Here is a 20391-nt window from a genome sequence, read left to right as displayed (position 1 = left end):
ACAAAATTACTTTTTGAGACACCTTGTTAACATACAAAAGGAATTTCTGGTTATGCACATGCAAATTGTTTAAAACGTCTTAATTGACACATCGGACTGAATAAAGTTTTTAGCTGTATACAAAAATTGAAATCACATAACTACTTGGAGATTAAGCCATGTCATCTGTGACCGGATCTGAAGCTAGTGAAAAGTTGGATGAGGCAGATTTCGACAATCCAAGTAAGATTGCATTTCAATGAACCAGTTCCTTGTTAATCTCCTTGATTGAAATGTTAGTTTCAAATAAAAAGGTTCTGATTGAATATTTATGAATGCAGTGTCAGTTGGAATAGTGTTTTGCTCAGAAACACTGATGAACACAAGTCTATGATCAAGGGTAATAAGAATTTACAAAAAAACATGTAGTATGCGCTGACTTTTACAAATTTTCAATCTAATCTTTTATAGCAGATTTATTTGAGTAGTGAACATTAGACCGGTTTTACACATACTATTGTGAATAATTTCTTAATACATTTTTATAGGTTTAAAGCACAAAACTAACTATTTTGTCGAATTCAATTATACGAAAATAGGTTATAGGGTCAAAAATGTTTGTGACATATTTCCAGACAAATTCATCAATATATAAGATCGGGCCTATATAAATTTCAGTCACGGAAGTGTTCGAGATTATGCCCTGCACGCAACAGAAACTCTTTAACTAGCGGAAACTTTCCTAGTTTAGTCTTTGGGCAAAGTTTAAAAGCATGAGTGCCGTATGTAAGGAGGCCATACCACAGGGTATTTATAATTAGTTACTTTCACACCATTTGCAATTAAATTCCACGTAGAAAAGTAAAAAAATCTTGTAGAACTAGAAATTCGTTTGCACTCAATTAATTCCAATATAAAACGCCAAATCATTCAGTTTTGTTTTCTCGTCAAATAGAGTTCGATTATGTGGTCGAATTAAAACATAGACAAAAAATATGCTTCGGATCGACGGTGGAACGAAACACCGATCCAATCGGCAAAGGTCTATCGCCCTTTCAAAAACTCACACAAGCAGAAATGTTTCCTAACAGTCCTGCAAGTTACAAATCGGAAACATATACATCTGCCTTATATCCAGTTTTGCACAAGGTTGGTGACACTGAAAAAAATGTAGATTTTGTGAAAAAATCAATCCTGGTTTTAGATACGCAGCAAAAAGGGTGTCGGTTCGTTGGCCAGTAAAGATAAGAGGTTCAAAGACAAAATAATAAGAACGCCTTCACCTGGACGTTACGAAGCAACTGTAAAACCCGCAGTAAAACATGGATTTGCTCCATTTGGTACAAAAGCACTTCCCAAAAAGCGTGAAAACAACATACCTGGGTAAGTCAGCTACAATAACCTTACCCAAAAATCCGAAGGTACTCGTTTTTTTAAAGACCAGCTACTTACAATCTGAGGAAAATTAAAAAGTGTCGCAGAACCCGTTTCATGGATAATTTCGGAAGACCGTCCATGATTTACGCAGTGGAAACGTTTTGTATAGCGGTCCCTACTGATACTTGCCAAAAGTGTGAAGAAGTTTGTGAAGGGGATTACTGGCATAAAGATTATGCAACGTTTTTGTGTCAACTTTGCTGGCAAGAGGAGAAATATATTCACGAATTTTACTCAAGGGAACGACTGAAAGAATTTAAGGTATATAGACCAAATGTACGAAAAATGAAAGGACACTACAACATCAAAGAAAACAACCCGCTTCTTAAACTGACGTTTCACAAATATTTTTATTTCAGAAAATACGAAACTGTTCGTTTATGCACGATCACCAAGGAACAGATGCCGCCGTAATGAAACTTCACCCCAAAAAAATAAAGAAGAAACTCCGTCTGGAAAACTATTTAGACTTGTATATTGACTGTTAATTGCGATAAAATTGTACAAAACTCACAACACTTGCATTATTACCTACTCCTAAACAGAATACTCATTGCTATCTTACTATAGTTTCCACTAAAGAACTTTATACCGTAGTGGTGTAAATACAATTAACCGACACTACTAATACATTCAGAGTCATGGAACAAGTTACTCTTTATCATTTTCACCGGGTCCTTGACCATCAGGATTCGGTCGAGAATCAGACAAAGAGCCTTCTGTGTCACAACTACTTTGCACCTTATTATCTCCATTCAAACTTTTCGAAGAATCGCCAGTAGATCCTCCGTAAAGTTGCTGGAACATAACCGGATCAAAATCGCTAGTAGCGGTAATGTTAGGTCTAGAATGCTGCTCCAGATCTTGAAAGATATCCTTAATGTCGTTTTGTTCATTGGATAAAACTGAACAACCTGATACATAACGAGATGAAAACGGCTGATTCGTTTCTGAAGCTAGTAAGGTGAGTTTCTCCAGTAAGTTGTCAATACGGTGCTTACCTGCAATCGAAAGAAAACAATCCAATATTGAAAGGATGTTTATCTTTCAGATATGTTGACGCTAAGAAAACTTTGACTTTAAATCTAACTTTGTTATTATAATTAATTTTAAACAACAAAAAACACGCCAAACGGAAGGATAACTTACCATCTATTAAGTTTCTCTGTCCTAATATAGACCTAGATGTAGCAGTTTCGCTAGAACTTTCCGATTGACTTTGTTCAATAAGCAGTCCAGTTTTATCAACATTACCACTACTATTTTCAAGTAGTTTCTGATCACTGGTACTCGGTTGTGTTTCAACAGATAAAGGTCCTAAAGTCTGCGTTTTGCACTTCTGTTCGGCCTTTTGACTGCTGTAGTTAACGTTAAATTTGCGAGCCTCCTCCTCGAAATTAATCAAATCGAAGTCGTCCTCCACACATAAATTGTTAATGTCATTATCGAATTCATCGGTCATGTCATCGTTAGATCCATCCGAATCTTCACTTACAACCGCTGACAATCTAATAATAATAAACGCAAAGATAATGGTCATAGAGAGGGGTACATTTCGGGAGAAAATACCTCAGACGGAGGCGTTGAGTGATTTCATCAAGTTCAGTAAATTTCCTTTTTAGCGCCCTGCCTAAAAGCTCATTGCATTCATCATTCTCAGCTTGATCCAAATCAACTTCTGAGTTTTGATCAATGCAATCAGCAAGTTTTATTGTGGTGGTGTTAGTAACATTTATTTTTTCCAAAGGATTAACGTGGACCTGAAAATGTCCTGAAACATCAGCGAAAATCTAGACACAAAAAGTACAACCCTACGTTAATTTGTCCATTGCACTTTCCCGAAAAATCGATTATGTTAAACCAGCCTTGGACGCTTGGAAATCCAAGACCAAGTACACTCAAATCTAAAGCTGCAAATCCTAATACTAAGTCAGTCTGCATGTTCGGTTGCAATACTGCGTTCGTACTTTTTCTCCAAACTTTAAATATTAACTTCTTTTGATCCTGAAAATTTAAACAATTCGAGTTTAGGAACGCAATAGTAAAAAAACTTACATTTGTAACTAAATCCAAAGGTAATTCAACTTCACATCTAAAATTCCACTTTGGAGATGTGCTTTTGGGAAACACACTGGTGAATCTCAAGCTTTCTCCAGGCATGGTTTCAAAAGTCACATAAGTACTAGGTAAAATGTTTTCCTCCTGTTTTCCGGACTTTCTTTTCGTCTTTTTGGATTTACCTTTCAACTTTCGCCTGCTGGGTAACTGATTCGCACTGTTTATAAGTATTTCAGCTCTAAAGTGGGGTGCTTCCACTTTTTTTGGCGCTTTAGTGTCGATATTCAAAGCTTCATGTAATGAATCCAATAGATCGGAAGTTTTCCTTAACTGAGGGCTTTGAACACTGGCACTGTCAGTTTGAGCAATTCTACAAAATGTGATTTTTAAAAACTTTCTTATACAGTGTCTGATATATTATGTGACAGCAATTACAATGAATTCTAGACATTTTCCTTGAATAATGTCATAAGCCTGTTTGTATATTGCATATTTTGATTCACCTTGCATTGTATTAATGGTAACATCCAGATCTGAAACTATAGGATGCATATTATATATGATTGCAGCAAAATGGTTCCAAACAACCCATATATTTGCTGTCACATCAAATCTAAGACACTTTTTATCCTCATTATAATTCTTTGTGATAAACAAACCTTGGTTGTGCAGAAATTGAAGGGTCAGTGTTTGTACCGTTTTCCACACAAGCTGGTTTTTGACTAGCTTCTAACAATTTGAGAAAGGAATTTAAGGTGTCCATCATTTGTGGGGGATTTGAAGGTTTACTGTCCATCTTCAGGTCTGACTGAATTCCTACGTCTACTTTCTGATTAACTTGTTTTGAGTTATCTATTACAGGTTGGTTTAACTGACTAAAGATTCTGCTTCTAACAGGTTTGGTTTGTTTTTTAATGGCTGAAGTTAAATTACTTGTTGCAGTACAAGAATTTGACTTTTTAGGTAACGTTGGTTGTGTCAATTTTGATTTTACCACATCATTTTTAAACCCCCTTTCCAGTTGCAAATTTCTAATTTGTTCATCAGTGCCTAAAGCTGTTAATACCTGAACTTGACCTATCAGTTCATTGTTATCTAATGAATAAACAGGCTCCCACCAATCTGTACCTATAACAGGTAACTAAAAAAAAATATAGACAATCCAGGCTAAAACACAAGATAACATTCAAGGCCATCACATATCAATGACATCAATTCAACAAATACTGACAAGGAAGTGAACAGTAAAATATTCCTTATAAATGCCACCAAGTCAATGATATGTGTCAAGTATATATGTTAAAATCTCACCTTATTTCTTTTCAAATGATGTAAAATAACTGAATTTCTATAGCCTAAATAAAATTGGTGTAAAGGCAAACATGTCAATCCAAATACTTCTTCTGTTACTTCAGACTTATTCCAAAATTCCACTATTGTAAAGTTTTCCCTAAGCTTTAAAATAAAGCTGTCATCATATAGCAATGGTATAGTCTGAAAAAAAAATAGTAACATGACCTACTGTTAACTGCAGATTTTTACATTAAAAGTGCTATTAAACTACAAACACACACTGTAATGAAACACATACTAACTTCACAAAAATTGTATAATGGGTTTGAGCTGTCATACACTATTCTACTGATTGATGTATCATTTTGGCAATATGGTTGGCACTTAATAAATGAATTCACAGGATTTGATAATAACTGAGCTTCTGATATGTAAATAAATCCAAAAAGTAATTCAGCCTGAAAATTATTTTTATCTCCATCTTTGGGAAATTTACATGTATCTTTAACTTCAGTTTCTGGAGTATTTAATGAAGTTACTTGCACTTCTTTAGTGAGTGTTGTCTGGACTGCCCTTTCTTTAGAGTGGTGAAAATAAGCAGATTGGTTTTTTGTGTCTCTATCTGAATTAACTATAGTTCTATCTGACTTTTTGCTCTCTTCACATATTGGTACTCTCACTGGTGATACAGGTTCAGTTACAGCAATATTTTTAAGTAATTTATTATTGTCATGTAAAATTTCTTCTAAGCTGCTGGTTAATGAACCCTCCTTCTTGTGCAAAACAGCATCTACCAACAAATATTGCAGTAAAAAAATACAAGGAAGTATTCCTACTATTACCTAAAAACTCTTGTCCAAAATATAATTTTCCAGCTCCTAGCTGTATTGTCACCTTAATGTTACCAACAGATATTGAGGAATTTTCATCTAAATATATTGGCAGCGACTTTCCACAAGAAGCATTTTTTGAAGTATTAAAAACCCCAAAATTAAATTTTGCTACTCCTAAATGTTCAGATTTATGATGTGAAGACTTTTTGCACCTGATAGTAAATATCAGATTGTGGTCTTCTAGACTGCAGTTGTACAAATTGTTCACTGAATGAATATTGGTTTGTTTCAAGTAAATCACTAAAAATAATATTGAAATGTAGAAATGCTACAGAAGACTTTTAATCAAAAACATTAATATTAAGTATTTAATTAATTAACACCCATAATTAAGAGTTTCAGAGAGACAGTATAATACAAACCATTATTTGTTCTTCTAGCACATACTCTGACATAATTATTCTCTAACCCACTATCAACTTTAGACTTGCTTTTTGTCATATTTTTTATAAACACTTCTGGTAAACTATATTCAACAAAGTATGTTTCATTCAAACTGGAACTTTGACCACTAAACCCTTGGTTCACTTTTTTCTGACCTAAACTATTTAAAAGGATACTCTGCAACACAACTTTCAATGAATCAACTTGCTTCAAAAATTGAGTGTCTTTATCCACTGCTGGATTAGTCCTTCTCAAATCACACTTTAAATTATTAGTATTATATGCTGTGCATGTGATACAGGTACATTTTGAGCCTAAAGTGTGGTCAGTATTCTCACAAACATCAGAGAGGGACATAGGTCTGATGGTGCTTAAAGCTAGTTCTTCCTGTTGTTTTGTAAGATAATCTCCATGTAAAAATGCTGTTATAAGTTTATTATCTTTAAGAGGTTGGTCAGTCAAACCAGTATCACTGGAAACTGGGGTGTTATACTTTTTATTGTGATGAAACAGCACATCTGCACTGTGAGGATCATTTTGTAATATTGATTGTACCATGGAATTCCTCAGCCGTTGTCCTTGTTCCAGGATTTTGTCAACTAAAGAGTCTTTAACTTTAGTGAATTCCGACATTTTTCACAATTCATCTAATACACATACTGCCAAAAGATACTATAAGACTCAACAGGTTTTTACATTCCAAACTTTTTAAATAGGGCAACACATACACAACAACATTTAAAACTTCTGTTTTCTGTTATTTTATGGTCAGCTGTTACTACTGTCAAATCCATGAGTTTTGAAGTAAAATTGACAGAATTTTGACTTTAAAGACAGCTGATTGGTTACAAGTGCAACCAATAAAATTAGAAACTTTTATTATTTTTTAAATTTTCTTAAAGCATCAAAAATTTAATTTTTCCTACAGTACACGAGTAGTTAGTAGAAAAATCAAGTAATAGTGTTATTATAGAGATCACTACTGACCACTCAATTTAGAATCCATTCTTTTTTAAGGCTTGGCTATACTACTCTAGGCCTGTACTGGCAAGAACCAAGAACACCACTATGTAGCTATTATATTTTAAGATGGTCCCATTATTTAAAATAAAAGGTACTTACCTTTAGTATCTTATAAACAGAATTGAAGACAAATTTACTGTATTATGGCTTGGTACAGGTACATCACCCACAAACTTTTGTTTTGCCTTTTATTTACACCATTTTTCAATTCCAGTGTGACGTTGCCATATTTCATTTCTTGAAACCCTTTAATTGCCGGACTTGAAAGCTTATTTTGGACAAATTTTACTAACCAGAGACGACAAACGAGATCAAATTTAATAGCGATAATATATAAAACTAAGAGTTATTCGTAATAGTAATAGTAGTATGGCATATTACCCATTATTATGTAAAATCAAAATAAAGTACAATTCTACAATTATTGATCTGGCAACCATGCCAAGAAGATGCGCTTGTGGCTTGTGCGCTTGTGTTTTGTGTAGAGTTTTTGGACCTTCCTCTTCCATTCTTCTATCTCATTTCTTTTAGTCTCTGGTACAAATATATGACATGATCGTGTCACGTGTCTACTGTCTAACTTAAGATTCTTCAACGAGTATGTGAATTGAAAAGAAAAGAAACACACATTATTTTCCAAGGGACAAGGGGGGCTCATAATTTAAATACACAATTTGTCAAACTTCACCTTTTCATGACCCTTTTTAATAACCATCTAAAATGATGAAGTTTTCGATGATATCTCAGCTTATTATTCATAATTACTGCAGTAACAGTAATTTCGTTATTACTTAACTAGAAACCTTAACTAGGTAAACAATTGCCTTCTAAGCCTTGTTTAGTAATGATAATGAACATAGAAAGTTTTATAAAAAATCTTTATTCGATATTTTTCAGATGGCTGCAAATTTTAGCAATCGTGCCCAAACCTGGGGTTTCCAAAAATGCATATTTTTACACAAAAGTTTACTGTTTTATCATACTTCACACTTTGCTATTAATACACTCGATTGTCTACAGAATGAACGTGATCTCTAGGTATTATCAGTTACCATTGAGTATGAAGCATAACATTGGCTTCATGGAAGATTTGTCCGAAGTGATAATTTACTCAACTTACTTGGTGGTGATGTGGTCCTATTGCAAAAATAATCGATGGCAAAAGTATTACGAAAATTTGAATGGTTTCAGTTATGAAACCACTGATGGAAAATCCTCATTAGTAATTTTTGGGATATTTATTATTACTAATGTAGCTGTATTGTCAAAGGTGTTCTTAGCAACAAAAGAACTGTATGAAAGATACGGAGACCTGCACCTAGCTGCTACGTTGGTGATATATCCAATGTTGCAATACTATTACGTGTTCTGTTATTCAGATTTAATGCTTTTAACGCTACTAAAAGTTACGTGGCAAGTACGAAAAGCCATATGGACCTTAAACCAAAAACATATCAATTTAAAAAATGCTCGTGCAGAATTTTTCAAAGCTTTATCCATGGCACAATTTTTCAATGATGTTTTTGGACACCCCTTATTGTTCATGTTTGGAATGTGGGTGTTCCAAATAATAGGTCTTTTATTAAAATTTGTGATGTTGATTAAACCCAATAGTAAGAATGACATGTTTGAGGCTGATTTAAGACCCATGTGGAAAACCGTTGTAGACTTAAGTGGGAAAGTAATTTTCTCTTCGGTGAGTAACAATAAGAAATCGATTCATACGTTCAGAATAAAGTATAATTTTTAGATGGCTCCTTGCTCTGTAGCTTTTACCTGCGACTTGGCAACTAAAGAATGTGAACAACTGTCATCGTTGTGTTTTCAACTTCAACAAGATTACAGTTGTGGTTCCAGCTTGTATAAGGAGCTACGCTCTTTGGGAATTTTTGCAAATAGAAATAAAATACTATTTACAGCAGCGGAATACTTTAACGTTAATAGGAATGTTATTTTGTCAATTATTGCTTCATCTACCACTTACTTTGTAGCTTTGGTACAGTTCTATTAGTTATATTTATTTATAGTATATGATATAGTGGAATATATGAGTATATGGAAAGAGAGCAGTTTGCATCCACCGAATGGTCAAAACTTTTCGTAAACTCCTCCTTAGAGCACATAGTCTCAAATGCTTAATTAGTACTCATAACTAATCTCCTACAAATCAAAGTCAAGATTTATAATGGACATCTATTGGAACGTGTGTTGTTTCGAATGTCTCAGAAAATTGTAGAAATGACTTGATAATTTAGGTATACCTGATTAAAACAAATTATTACTCTACACTTTTATTCTAATTTCTACCAAATTGTACTAAAGCTACAAAGTATGTAGTAGCTGTAGCTACTACAGATAAAATTATAGACCGTTTAACCTCAAAGTAATCAGCTGCTACGAATTTAAATTTGCAACTGGTGGCATAACAGGCCATAGACTGCAGTTGCTGATACATGGGCGAGTGACAATTCAGTTCTTGTTGTAACTGAAAGCAGGATACAATAAAATTCACCTTTGCGGTCGTTACCATGTCGCAAGTAAAGGCAATTGAGCATGGTGCAATCTGAAAAGTAATGTTTTTGAAACTGGCATGATATTAGTTTTACTTACACTTACAGAACATAAAACCGTTTCAAGAGCGATACCAAATATAAACCATGTTGATTCCTCAACATAAATGTTAGCTTTCAGCATATCAATGAAGTACATGCAAAGCATAATTATATGATAAATCCACTGGGCAAACATTATAAAAAGTGAATACCCAAACATTGCATTGAAAAACTGAGTGGACGTTTTTGCTTTAAAGAAAAGCTTTCGTGCTATGTAGACATTTACGGTTTTTCCACTTATATGCCTAGTGGCATCATTTAAGTCCGAACGTATTTTCTGGATTAATAGTAGTATAACACCTGCATGACAATACGAATAGTAAAACTGAAATATCGGGCATAATACTAGAATCGCAGAGGAGATACTACTCAAATCACCGATTCCCATTTTAAGCATTACATAAAAAATTCCAGGAATAGCCGCGTGAAGAATGACAATAACGCAAAGTATGACTAAACAACAACAATTGTCTTCTAGTACATTAGGCTCGTCAAAACCGCCAAGCTTCTTGTAAAAGCTCTTCCAAGATGTTATTTTCAAATAGGTCCAGGCTATGGCCAGATAATTTACATAACCAAGAACTTCTGATATATTTTCCAAGTAAGTGAATCGAACCAATTTTGCTATCGCATAAATGTGTTCAGAACGGTACTGATGGGCTTTATAAACAAATCCAGTTTGAATAGACACAGTCACAAACAGTTTAAAATAGAATATAAAATTGGCTTTGTCGTTTCTATCAGGAAGCACTGCCACAAAGTGCACTAGTTTAAGAAATATTTTACACAGGACTTTTGTGATAGTGTTGAAAGAAGCCATGACAATGAATAAACTGCTCAACATATCATACTAAACTGTGAAAGCCAGGTGATTCAATTAAATATTCTAATTCATTTAGAAGATACGAGTAATAAATTTGAAGTACTTTATGCCATTGGACACCTAACAACAAGTAAATACGCATATAATTACTTCGGAAAGCATTATTTAGGTTCAATTTATTAAGGTTATAAATTAGAGGGTAAAAAATATTTAGTCTACATCACTTAGGACAGTTATTTATGTAACCACTAATTAAACTAGTTTCAAAGGGTTTAAGTAAAATTATTTTTTTCTGAACATACAGAATGACTGTTAGTTTACAATTTGTTATTTTTTTTTGGAATGGAAAACACGCAGTTTAAATTATTAATACACATATTATTCCGGCTTATCAAATCTTAAGATGTCATTTCAGGTGGCAGGGTTTTAAAATACCATTGCCAAAATATAGTATGAAGGCAAAAGAGAAAAAAATTTTGCATGGTTTGAGTTGAGTGGACGAGCAACGCATCGCAAACCGGTCCGCGAGTGTCGGGCTTCGTCAGTTGCACCGCAGCCTCGAAGACGTGTTCTAGGTATCGCCGAAGAATTGCTTCGCGTCTCGACGTCGACGTCGTTTTCCGCGACTGATATGCGGCGACGGATCGCGTCCTTTCCAAAAAGTTTTTCGCGAAAAGTTTGCCGATTTTTCCTGGATGTTTTTTGTGATGCCGTCAATATGCTACCTTTGTCTGGATGGAGGAAATGTATGTAAAGTGTCAATCAGTTTTTATTTTAAATAATCAGTGAAATAACTATTTTTATTTATTAACACATTGCATGAACAGACTGTATATCACGGGGACAGGTACTGCCATAGAAGTAATTATATCATTTATGAAAGCAACAGTACAGTGTTATCTCCTACCGTTTATAGAAATAGATGTAAAAGAGCGAGGGAAACTTTCTTGAGAAAATACTAGCACCAAAAATCAAACTTCTCGTTTTTTTTTTAATTTCTAAAACCAATATTTATTCCACTTTTTTTTTGTTACGACAAATTATCACCGTATTTATATGTAATTGAAAATTGAACTTACTATAGTTACGCCGGATAACCACTAAGCATTAATATAGAACATTTCAAAGACTTCCTGATTTATAATAGTATTTTCTACTTTATGTGGGTGGCCACACTATTTCAGGCAAAGGAAGTGCTATTTCGCATTAAATGAAGAGCGATAAAATCTGGCCCTGATGATAACACACGTACCCGATGTAGAAACGCTGGCCTTCATGCGACCCTCCATAAAGTTCAATCACCCTTCGACACCAACTAAAGTCGATATTAATTATTATTTATTGATTACGTGTCAAAATTTAAAAAAAAACATGTTTAGAAGATTTTTCCTTATTTCTGTCTTTTCTTGATTAAAACTTGGCACACTCTGTATTTTCACCACACTGTAGAAATCTAATCCGGCACTTTGTGGAAATTATTGTATGAGTCTGAAAAAGTCAAACGCACTCAAAGATTAATCAAAAAAATGATAAATCATTTCTCAAATCATCTCGATTAAATCATGTGTCGAAAATGACTGATATTTCAAAAAAAACATGGATGACGTTTTCTTGTTTTTGAATGTGTAATTTTTTTTAAAAGAAAAAAAAAATTAATAAATATATTTAGTAATCCAGCATCAAACCTATTCAATAACCTAGCCATCAGAGTGACAATACTCTTACCGTTAATGCATTGTAATTCTCGTAACAAAACTATTCCTACCAAATATAGTACACTTAATTTGGACATACCCACTGCATGGCAAGGCTGTCCCACTTCAGCATGATCTAAACGTATATCACATAGGTTACGACAACATTTAATGCATTTATGAATCACTCTCTTTTGTTGTAGATAGTACACTATTGCATACGACCAAACCACCAATCAATATAATGCTAATCAAATCATTTTGTGCGAAAAGATCTTATAAATATTTAGACAGTGCAATATACTATTCAATGCCAAATTGGTTACCTGCAGTGTGTATATTATTGTTTTCTTAAAATATATTAATGTGTGCGACCAAAATTTAAAACTGTCTCATTCTAAAGTGTACGACTTCCAAGAAGTTGCTGAAATTTATTTGTCAATAAAATTTTATCATTACAATTTCCCGCACACAAGAACCCGTGTGGGTGTCAAAACATGTACATATATTTCTGGAGCTTTGCTTTCAAAATGTTTTTCATTAAAAATAGTCATCTGTAAAATTGTCTTGTTCTATTTTAACTTAGTCGTGTCAGTATGCAACATGAAAGAAACTGTACATCATCAAATTTCCAAAAACTACTTTGTTACTTCGACTTTGGACAGTTCCGACTTGTTATTTTGCGCCTGGATCTCGTCAACAGTAGCTTTTGACATTACTTTAGAATAAACTTATCGTCACTCACAAGTTAGGTAAGCTCGACACACATCACAAAAAAATAATTAACACACCATGAATCAGCACAACTCCACAAATTGTTGACGGTAATTTCCAGGAAAGTTTCCTTAATGAAACAGAAAACTTTGTGACAAATAAGCTATTATTCAAAGTCACATTCTTGTACAACCGGAAATGCGTAACAAAAACATTTAGTGCGCAATTATAGACGAGAAAATTTTATTCGATAATGACCGGTAATTTGTTTTTTTCTATTTTAACCACTTGAAGTGATTTATGAAGGTTTTATTACCTATACAAGTGTTATTCTTTACAATCATAATGTTCAGTTTAACCGTGTGAACGTTTAGTTACTTAAAGTGTAGTTTTTCTCAAGAAATGCGTTTAACACAAATACTAAAAAGAAGTAAGTACTAAGTGGAAAGTGGAAAAGATTAAATAACTGAAGAATGCTTTTGTGCACTGGTTATACACTTAATAAATAAATCTTGCTAATTTTGTCGGTTAATAACTTAGAAATGTTTTTTTAACTTGAATCCACAAATATTTAGTAACGGAGCAATTGGTTACATCTTAAAAACTTTAAAATATGATTCATTTTTTTTTAGGTAAAACAACGACACTGCCATTTTTGGTCCTGTCATTTCTATTGGGACCATGTAGGGGTGCCATAGGTTTTGCAGAAGAGACCCTTTCCCCTTGCCCAGTGTTTGGACAAGGACGTTGCTATTGTACCCCGGATCTTCATGAGTTTCAATGTCGTGGAGTTGGATTTACTGATGTTCCTGAGCTTCCATACTCTGTTAGAAAATTGTAAGTAACCACAGGCACTTACAAGTAATTATGCATTTATCTATACATAATCTAGACTGGCGTCTAACATTTTGACATGCAAAAATCCAATTAAACTTTATACAGAACACATTTCAATTTCCACTGGCACAATTAAGTATACATTTATTAATTTTTTTTTCTTATGAAAGTTCTTGAAGTGGTTAAACTTTCGGACTGTAGATACAGTAGAAGTTATAGGATGGCAAAGTCATGGTCTCCTAAATTAATCTGTCTCGCCCACTGAACCGTTATAACTCGAACACCCATATGATGCCCGTAAACGATAAGCATTGACCTGCCTGATATTGAATTTTTACCTCTCAGACTTACAAAGAGGTTGCCATATTAACATAAAACTTAATCGACTATATTAGCAAAATTGGTTTCAGCTGAGACGTGGCAATAATTTTATTTCTTCATAAATTATGTCTTAAATTATGCATTTTTAAAGATTTTATTTTACAGTAGAAACTCAAGTTGTTTGGATTTAAACGTATGTCCTATATAAAAGTATTGTAACTGGCTTATTTACGGTTTTAACGACTTCTGGATATTGTCGTAAAATCTTAATTTAGTGTAAAGTGACCTTTGCTGTTTTATTAATTGGTATCAAAAAAGTCGTTAAGTTAATAACATTGGGGAAGCAATAAAAACGTACCATTTTAAAGTAATTTCAATGTCAATAGGTCTCAAAAATTTATAATTTTATGCGTTGAATAAACAATATTTCCGATATTTATAAGATTAAATCAAATTATTAGTGCTCCGGGTTATATTTCAAACAATGCAATAGACTCTCTAGTTTAAAACAGCATTTATACTAGACAACATTTAACACCCACAGATCAAATGATGACATCTTGATTTTTTTGATATCTACATTGATTATCTCATACATGCATCACCAATTTGTCCCACCAAATATTAGTCGTAAAAAATTGTTAGTAGCAAATATATATATTTTTGAAAAATTCTTCACTATGTTACATGTGTAATCATTAACATTTGAAACTGAACAACAGTGACACATAATAATTAAACCTCGACAATTTTAATGACGTTAATCAATTATTATTATTATTATTATTTTAATGGTTCATTTTGCTAATAATACTGGTCTATTTATCGTTTTAATGAATACATAAATATTAATCTGTAATCTCGATCATACAGTTCACTTACTACTACTGTAATATTTTAATTAATATGCAAGTACTGACTCCGCACTGTTCGATATTGTCTGGTGTACGTTTAAAATTAGATGATTTATCGTACAGTATAAGTGAGGTCAATAAAATTCTTCAGATAGATTGAACGTAAATCGGAGAAAAATTCCGGTAGGAGGTCGACCAAGAGATTCATGGCATGACACTCACTCATAAGCATACAAATCTTGCACGTCCTAAATATGTCTTGTGTTAATCCGCCGTGTGTTCTCCATCCATTAAGATTATTCATACTGTTTGGTCGACTATAAATAGTACTTTTAAGACTAAACAAATCAAGTGTTATTAAGTTGCCTTTCAATTTTTTTGTCCATATTTCGGATTATTATTCGAATTGTCGATACGGCTTGTAGAGCACCAACTACTTGTGGATTATTAATAGAACACACCCGTTGGCTTAATATATCAAACGGCACCTTTTAGCTATAGATATTAGTGGATGCGTTAACTTTCGGTTTCGAGTAAACAAGTGGATAATCTTGTTCCTTAATGAGCAACTTATTTGACAACGTTTCACCGCCCCAAAATTTATGCCGCCGCATGTTACGCTGCAAAAGCCTTGTATGTTGTAGATTATAAAGTTGGCATTCCTCGTAGGTAGTGTAATTTATTAGGTATTCAAATTGGACGTATCAGTTACAACATTTTGAAGACATGTCGACTTTAATTTTTTTACTTTCAAACCTATAAATCATCAATTTTGACATATGCATGGAAGGTATGCTGCTACTAATACAGTTGCTGGAAACTTAAAACTGCCTCATATCGGGTATCCAACATACTCTAATCCAACTAACATGGCAAATAAAAATAAATCGTGCGTTACGTAAGAAATTTGGTAAGTAGGTTATTATCCCACGTGAGTAAAATTTGCAAGCAGGTTACTTGGAAACGTCATTAGAAATGAAATTATAAACCTATATAACTAATGTTCAAAAAATCATGGACAAAGTTTTGTTTTAACTGCCGTAATACATTACTTTCTGACAATTGCTTGGAAATCCATATTAATGAATCTCCAACTTGAAAAGCATCACGCTACAAAGTTTCCTACAATAAAGTAGTAACGTGCAGCATATTTCCTTTGAAGTTGCACTCATATCCATTTTTGATTCATCTGAAGCTGAGCTAAGATAAATAAAGTGAAAATTACATGCCTATTTAAAGTTGTAAGTGGGACAATCGTAAAATATGCATACCACATTTTTCCGGCAAGGTACAATAACCAAAATCCCTGAACCAAACGTGCTTATTATAAGGAAAACATTCCTAATATACCGTGCATACTAATACAAAAAAATTTTTTTTACAGGAAAAATATTCCTTTGAAAAATTTCCACCTTGAAAGCTGATAACAGAATGCTTAACATTTTTCTATTTAACATAGTTGGAAACATTCTAAGATGGTTTAACATTAGAGACAAGATGTTTTTTTGTCAAGGTGCTCTATAGAATTTTCAAGTACATTACGAAATTACCTCACGATTCCGTTTGGCGGCTTCCATTTTGTAATCGGAATTCCCATTATCCGTACCATTTTCATCAACACTATCCTCTAGTAGTTCAATCAGTGATCGTTCAATGGGAATGAATTGAACGTTTTCTACATCTCGAACTATCGCAGAAATCGCTTTCATAACATTGTTTCACTAATACTCGTTCGTGGTACACTCCTTGAAAAATTCAACGACCCGCCGGTCATTAATTCTTTCTTCGAATTATCGGTGCCTTTTTAGGAAGTGCTCATTACAAAAATGGAAGACAATTACATATGATTTGTGTTGCAAAGCGAGTGCGCTCGAGGTACATTTGCCTAATGAGCACATTTAAAAAAAAAAAAACTAAATTAAGTGTTTGTTTGGTCACACACTAGAGAAAACTGTGTATCTTTCTATTCGTAACCACCTGCAAAATTAACACACAACATTTTTCTACTTGCCAAGGATTTTAAATTGTAACAAGCATGTTTTGGGATTTAAGTTATTTTGTCATATTATGACTCTTATTTGTCGTTCATTTAATTAATGGTCAGGTGACGATGGTCATGGTCAGTTAGTCAAGGTTCAAGTCCAATCTCTGTAATAAAAAAATCATGTTTTCTATTATGTTGTGTCAGTAAAAATTGTTTGTCCAAATGACATTAATGTTTTATAATCAATCCTGTTCATCAGGTCTATAAAGCTTTAATATCCAGGATACAATAACTGCCTGAACATGTCTATATCAAAAAGGGCTTGGGCAAAGGCTTGGGGCTTCATGCTCGTCATTACGAGAGATTTGCGGGTCTATAATAAGACAACATAAAAATACTCACTAATTACTAACTAACACAGGTATGTGAGTTACATTTTAAAGCATCCTTCAATGTGAGAGCAACAAAAATAATTTTGAATGAATGTTCTTGGTAATAACATAAGAACCATTTACCAGTTTTGCTTACCTAGTTTCAAGGATTTACAGATTTTCTTACATTGAACAGTGTTCAAACTAGTTTGCTGTGTGTTGTACTTTCCAGGACAAATGTTCTAACCAATTTGTTTAGGCTGGACTTGATTGTGTTTAAAAAGCTCTATCTATACATATCTGGATCAGGAATGAACCTTTTTTTGATTTTTCACTCACAACTTGCAATCAACTACACGAAACAATTTAAAAAAAAAACATATTTTTTACTGCATCTGCATACGTTTGTGTATAAAACGAAAACCGCTAACGCCGCCATTAAAAGTGACATTTTAGGCTTTCTATAAAGATCGCAGCGCCAGTTGAACTAAAATCGGGCAACCCGTTCCTAACCTAACATTATAAATAATATGACACTCACTGTCAAAATCAATGTAAACAAAGGGAGAAATGACAGCTGGAATGCCCGAAACTATTTTCAAAACTGATCACCAGAGGGAGTATCTCTTACCTTGAAACGCCAATTACTAACAATAATAGTTTGATAACTTCTATATGTGATTACCCGTTTGGCTGTAGTGTCCGTACATTTCCAATGTGTTTTTTTTTTAGAAAAGTTGATTCGGATGTTCACATACGTAATGCGTCAGACCCATAAAACAGTATTCAGACTGACCTCAAATTCACTTTAGGCTCATAAAATAAACATGAAAATATGCTTTGGCTGTACCCTTTTCTTCGTAGCCCTTTTAGTCAGTGTAAACGTTTTTCCTTCCATACATTAGGGAATGTCAACTGACGCGCAAAAATCCCATAATTTTTGTTCAAATTTCAGTTCGTTCACATCTCGTTTCCAGTTTTCGAGATAAGCTGTTTGGTACGTTTTCTTCGCAACGATTGAAACGTTTTCCGCGTCAATTTCTATGCAAAGTTCCGCGTTTTCCAAACAGACAATTGAATATCCACTTTGCCCTATATTTTTCCGCTACTGGTATGAAGTATGCTGTTATAAGATCTTTGTTTTTGATCTGTTTGAGAAAAATTAAGTTGACCTGGTATAGTGATCGGTTTTCTCTTTTATCTTTTATCGGTCGATACTTAATTATTTGCATGTGCTCTTCTAAACTCATCAAGACAAATTACCCTAATTTATTTATATCTCGTTTCCGCTATCTAATCCTAAATAGCTTTTAATCATGATCATCTCCCGAAAGGTGTGATGTATGCAGGTCAGATTTCAGAGGCCTCGTATATCCTATTAAGCCCATGTGACATTTTAGTATATCAAATGGTTTAAACGCGTGCCTACGAAAGCTGGAGATTTAGGATAAACGATACACGTCTTTGGTTGAGTTAACTTAGCCTGAAATATTTCACATAATATAGCATTATCAACTTAAGCTTGAAATCTGCATTTTCTGTAATTCTAGCAATAAAACATCGCAAGTTTCCACGTTCCGGAAAAAAAAACGCAGGAAACTTTCTTAATACCAGCAATATAAAAGGAAAGTGTACGTGGCAAGGAATTTCTATTTGGGTAAAACTTTTAGGGACGACACGCTATATTTACATTTTAAATTCGGGTCGGGATTGTATTCTCAGTTAAATACCCGGAAATAGAATATGCAATAGAGATCCTGAATTAAAGAAAAAGGCGACCGTATGTTTAAATATTCAGAACCACTTTTAAAATTATCCTTTGTTTGGATTGCGCCCGAGGCTCTTAATTAAAGATGTCAAAGTGTTTGGTTTCACATTCTGCAAATGCAATCTGATCCATTTGAGGTTTATACATCTGAGAGTGTTGAAATGTTTCTTGATTTATATCTACTGAGTAATCAACTTTATGGTGGTCTTGGTCAACTGGTGTTCAGGGAGTAGTTTAAACAAGTAGAAGTAATACTATTTTTTTAGACTGGTCAAACAAGCACAACAACATTCAAACAATCTGTTGTTTGTATCTATTCAATTATACAACATATAAAACATAGTGTTTTATTTCAGTGCACATGTATCTATCGTGGAAAGCTTTCTAACCTACATACCTGAAGAGAAAAATTCACCTGAAGATAGGCACTTAACCTGATTTAATGCGCCACAGTGTCCATCCCACATATTTTACAGTTAAAAATACATTGTTGTATCCACGTAATTTCTGGTTGGTAATGCATGTTTTACGTTAATCAAAACTAGATTAAAGTCAATTTGGCACAGTGGTAAAACTATTTATGCGACAAATTACAGGTATATTCGCAACTTGCCGGTTCACAACTAAATTTGATTCATAAAACAGCAAAAGGCTAATCACATCCTTTCAGCGTTTCTAAGGCCAGGAATTTATTAGTTCCTCTTTTGCCAAAAGAATTAATTCCCTAACTTTCCTGATATCAGTTCGTAATACAAGAAGTTGTATATCTTATTTGGGATCACATACCGGAAAGTTTTAGACGAAAATTAGATTTACGACTTTTGGGGCTATCGTTTTTAAAAGAAATTTATTGCGATTTTGGGCTCGGGAAAGTTTTGTTTGCTAGCTCGGATGATGCAAAGTAATCCCATTATAAGGCAGGGGGCTCCGAATGCAATTTGTTTGGCCAATTTGTGCAACATGCAGGTAAAATTAATGATCCGTTTTTGAATGTAGATTCGAAAAAGTTTCAAGTAGATTTTGATCAAGTAAGCTATTAAAAATTGATTGGACACTTCAATTCTACACGAATCGTCATCTGAAATTAATGATACTGATAAAGCTCCTAACAGTTTCAGTACTTTGAGGTTTGAGTTAACATTTAATTTCCTGAATTTAATGAAAAACGTTACAGACATTTTGATAACACTTTAATCACAGAAGATTATTTATTCACCTAATCCTTGCTAAAGGATTTTATGTTGTGTCATCAATCAACTAAATTTGAAATGATTGTGCCAATGTCAGACATAAACCAAACTTGTACCAACCCTAACTTGAGTTTCTAAGTAAAACTAAAAGTAATG

At 33.5% G+C, this 20391-nt stretch overlaps 4 protein-coding genes across 7 annotated transcripts in view; 3 read left to right on the top strand and 1 right to left on the bottom strand.

The window, feature by feature from the left end:
- The first annotated feature begins 7 nt into the window (after positions 1-7).
- Positions 8-1932, top strand: LOC145730856 (uncharacterized). The gene is made up of 5 exons (XM_081982327.1): positions 8-222; positions 935-1128; positions 1184-1362; positions 1419-1677; positions 1776-1932. Exons 1-5 carry the CDS (start codon positions 159-161, stop codon positions 1902-1904), a joined length of 825 nt encoding a protein of 274 aa, XP_081838453.1. The 5' UTR covers positions 8-158; the 3' UTR covers positions 1905-1932.
- LOC145730481 (uncharacterized) lies at positions 1870-7576 on the bottom strand. Its single transcript, XM_081981696.1, has 12 exons — positions 7449-7576; positions 6705-6748; positions 6023-6643; positions 5610-5900; positions 5070-5557; positions 4786-4968; positions 4134-4615; positions 3472-3844; positions 3232-3420; positions 2986-3176; positions 2566-2924; positions 1870-2417 (listed from the first exon to the last, which is right to left on the bottom strand). Exons 1-12 carry the CDS (start codon positions 7574-7576, stop codon positions 2068-2070), a joined length of 3699 nt encoding a protein of 1232 aa, XP_081837822.1. The 3' UTR covers positions 1870-2067.
- LOC145730855 (uncharacterized) lies at positions 6881-9123 on the top strand. Of its 4 annotated transcripts, none has more exons than XM_081982325.1 (5): positions 6881-6999; positions 7062-7224; positions 7282-7879; positions 7965-8763; positions 8818-9123. In XM_081982325.1, exons 4-5 carry the CDS (start codon positions 8089-8091, stop codon positions 9076-9078), a joined length of 936 nt encoding a protein of 311 aa, XP_081838451.1. In that variant the 5' UTR covers positions 6881-6999; positions 7062-7224; positions 7282-7879; positions 7965-8088; the 3' UTR covers positions 9079-9123. The 4 variants fall into 4 exon arrangements, with proteins under 4 accessions (XP_081838451.1, XP_081838452.1, XP_081838448.1 ...); XM_081982326.1 differs by having other exon boundaries at positions 6885-6999; positions 7044-7224; XM_081982322.1 differs by having other exon boundaries at positions 6956-7224.
- A 1881-nt stretch (positions 9124-11004) lies between these two features.
- The window catches only part of rk (G-protein coupled receptor rickets), a 35599-nt gene continuing 26212 nt past the window's right edge, over positions 11005-20391 (top strand). Inside the window, exons 1-2 of the mRNA XM_081982116.1 lie at positions 11005-11248; positions 13543-13747. Of these exons, the coding sequence (XP_081838242.1) occupies positions 11134-11248; positions 13543-13747 (320 nt within the window). The 5' untranslated portion in view covers positions 11005-11133. The remainder of the gene's footprint in view (positions 11249-13542; positions 13748-20391) is intronic.

Source organism: Ips typographus, linkage group LG6 (genome assembly GCF_016097725.1).
Source record: "Ips typographus isolate SLU linkage group LG6, UJ_Ityp_2.0, whole genome shotgun sequence".
Lineage (NCBI taxonomy): Eukaryota > Metazoa > Arthropoda > Insecta > Coleoptera > Curculionidae > Ips > Ips typographus.
The sequence above is the reverse complement of the archived record's forward strand: the minus strand, read 5'-3'. Positions and strand labels throughout refer to the sequence as shown.

Coding starts and splice junctions, on each gene's coding strand:
- LOC145730856 (XM_081982327.1), top strand. CDS start 159: ATGTCATCTGTGACCGGATCTGAAGCTAGTGAAAAGTTGGATGAGGCA. Junction 223..934: donor GGCAGATTTCGACAATCCAA/GTAAGATTGCAT, acceptor CTCGTCAAATAG/AGTTCGATTATGTGGTCGAA. Junction 1,129..1,183: donor TATATCCAGTTTTGCACAAG/GTTGGTGACACT, acceptor TCCTGGTTTTAG/ATACGCAGCAAAAAGGGTGT.
- LOC145730481 (XM_081981696.1), bottom strand. CDS start 7,576: ATGGAAGAGGAAGGTCCAAAAACTCTACACAAAACACAAGCGCACAAG. Junction 5,901..6,022: donor TGCTAGAAGAACAAATAATG/GTTTGTATTATA, acceptor TATTATTTTTAG/TGATTTACTTGAAACAAACC. Junction 5,558..5,609: donor TTTTGGACAAGAGTTTTTAG/GTAATAGTAGGA, acceptor ATTTGTTGGTAG/ATGCTGTTTTGCACAAGAAG.
- LOC145730855 (XM_081982325.1), top strand. CDS start 8,089: ATGAACGTGATCTCTAGGTATTATCAGTTACCATTGAGTATGAAGCAT. Junction 8,764..8,817: donor GGAAAGTAATTTTCTCTTCG/GTGAGTAACAAT, acceptor TATAATTTTTAG/ATGGCTCCTTGCTCTGTAGC.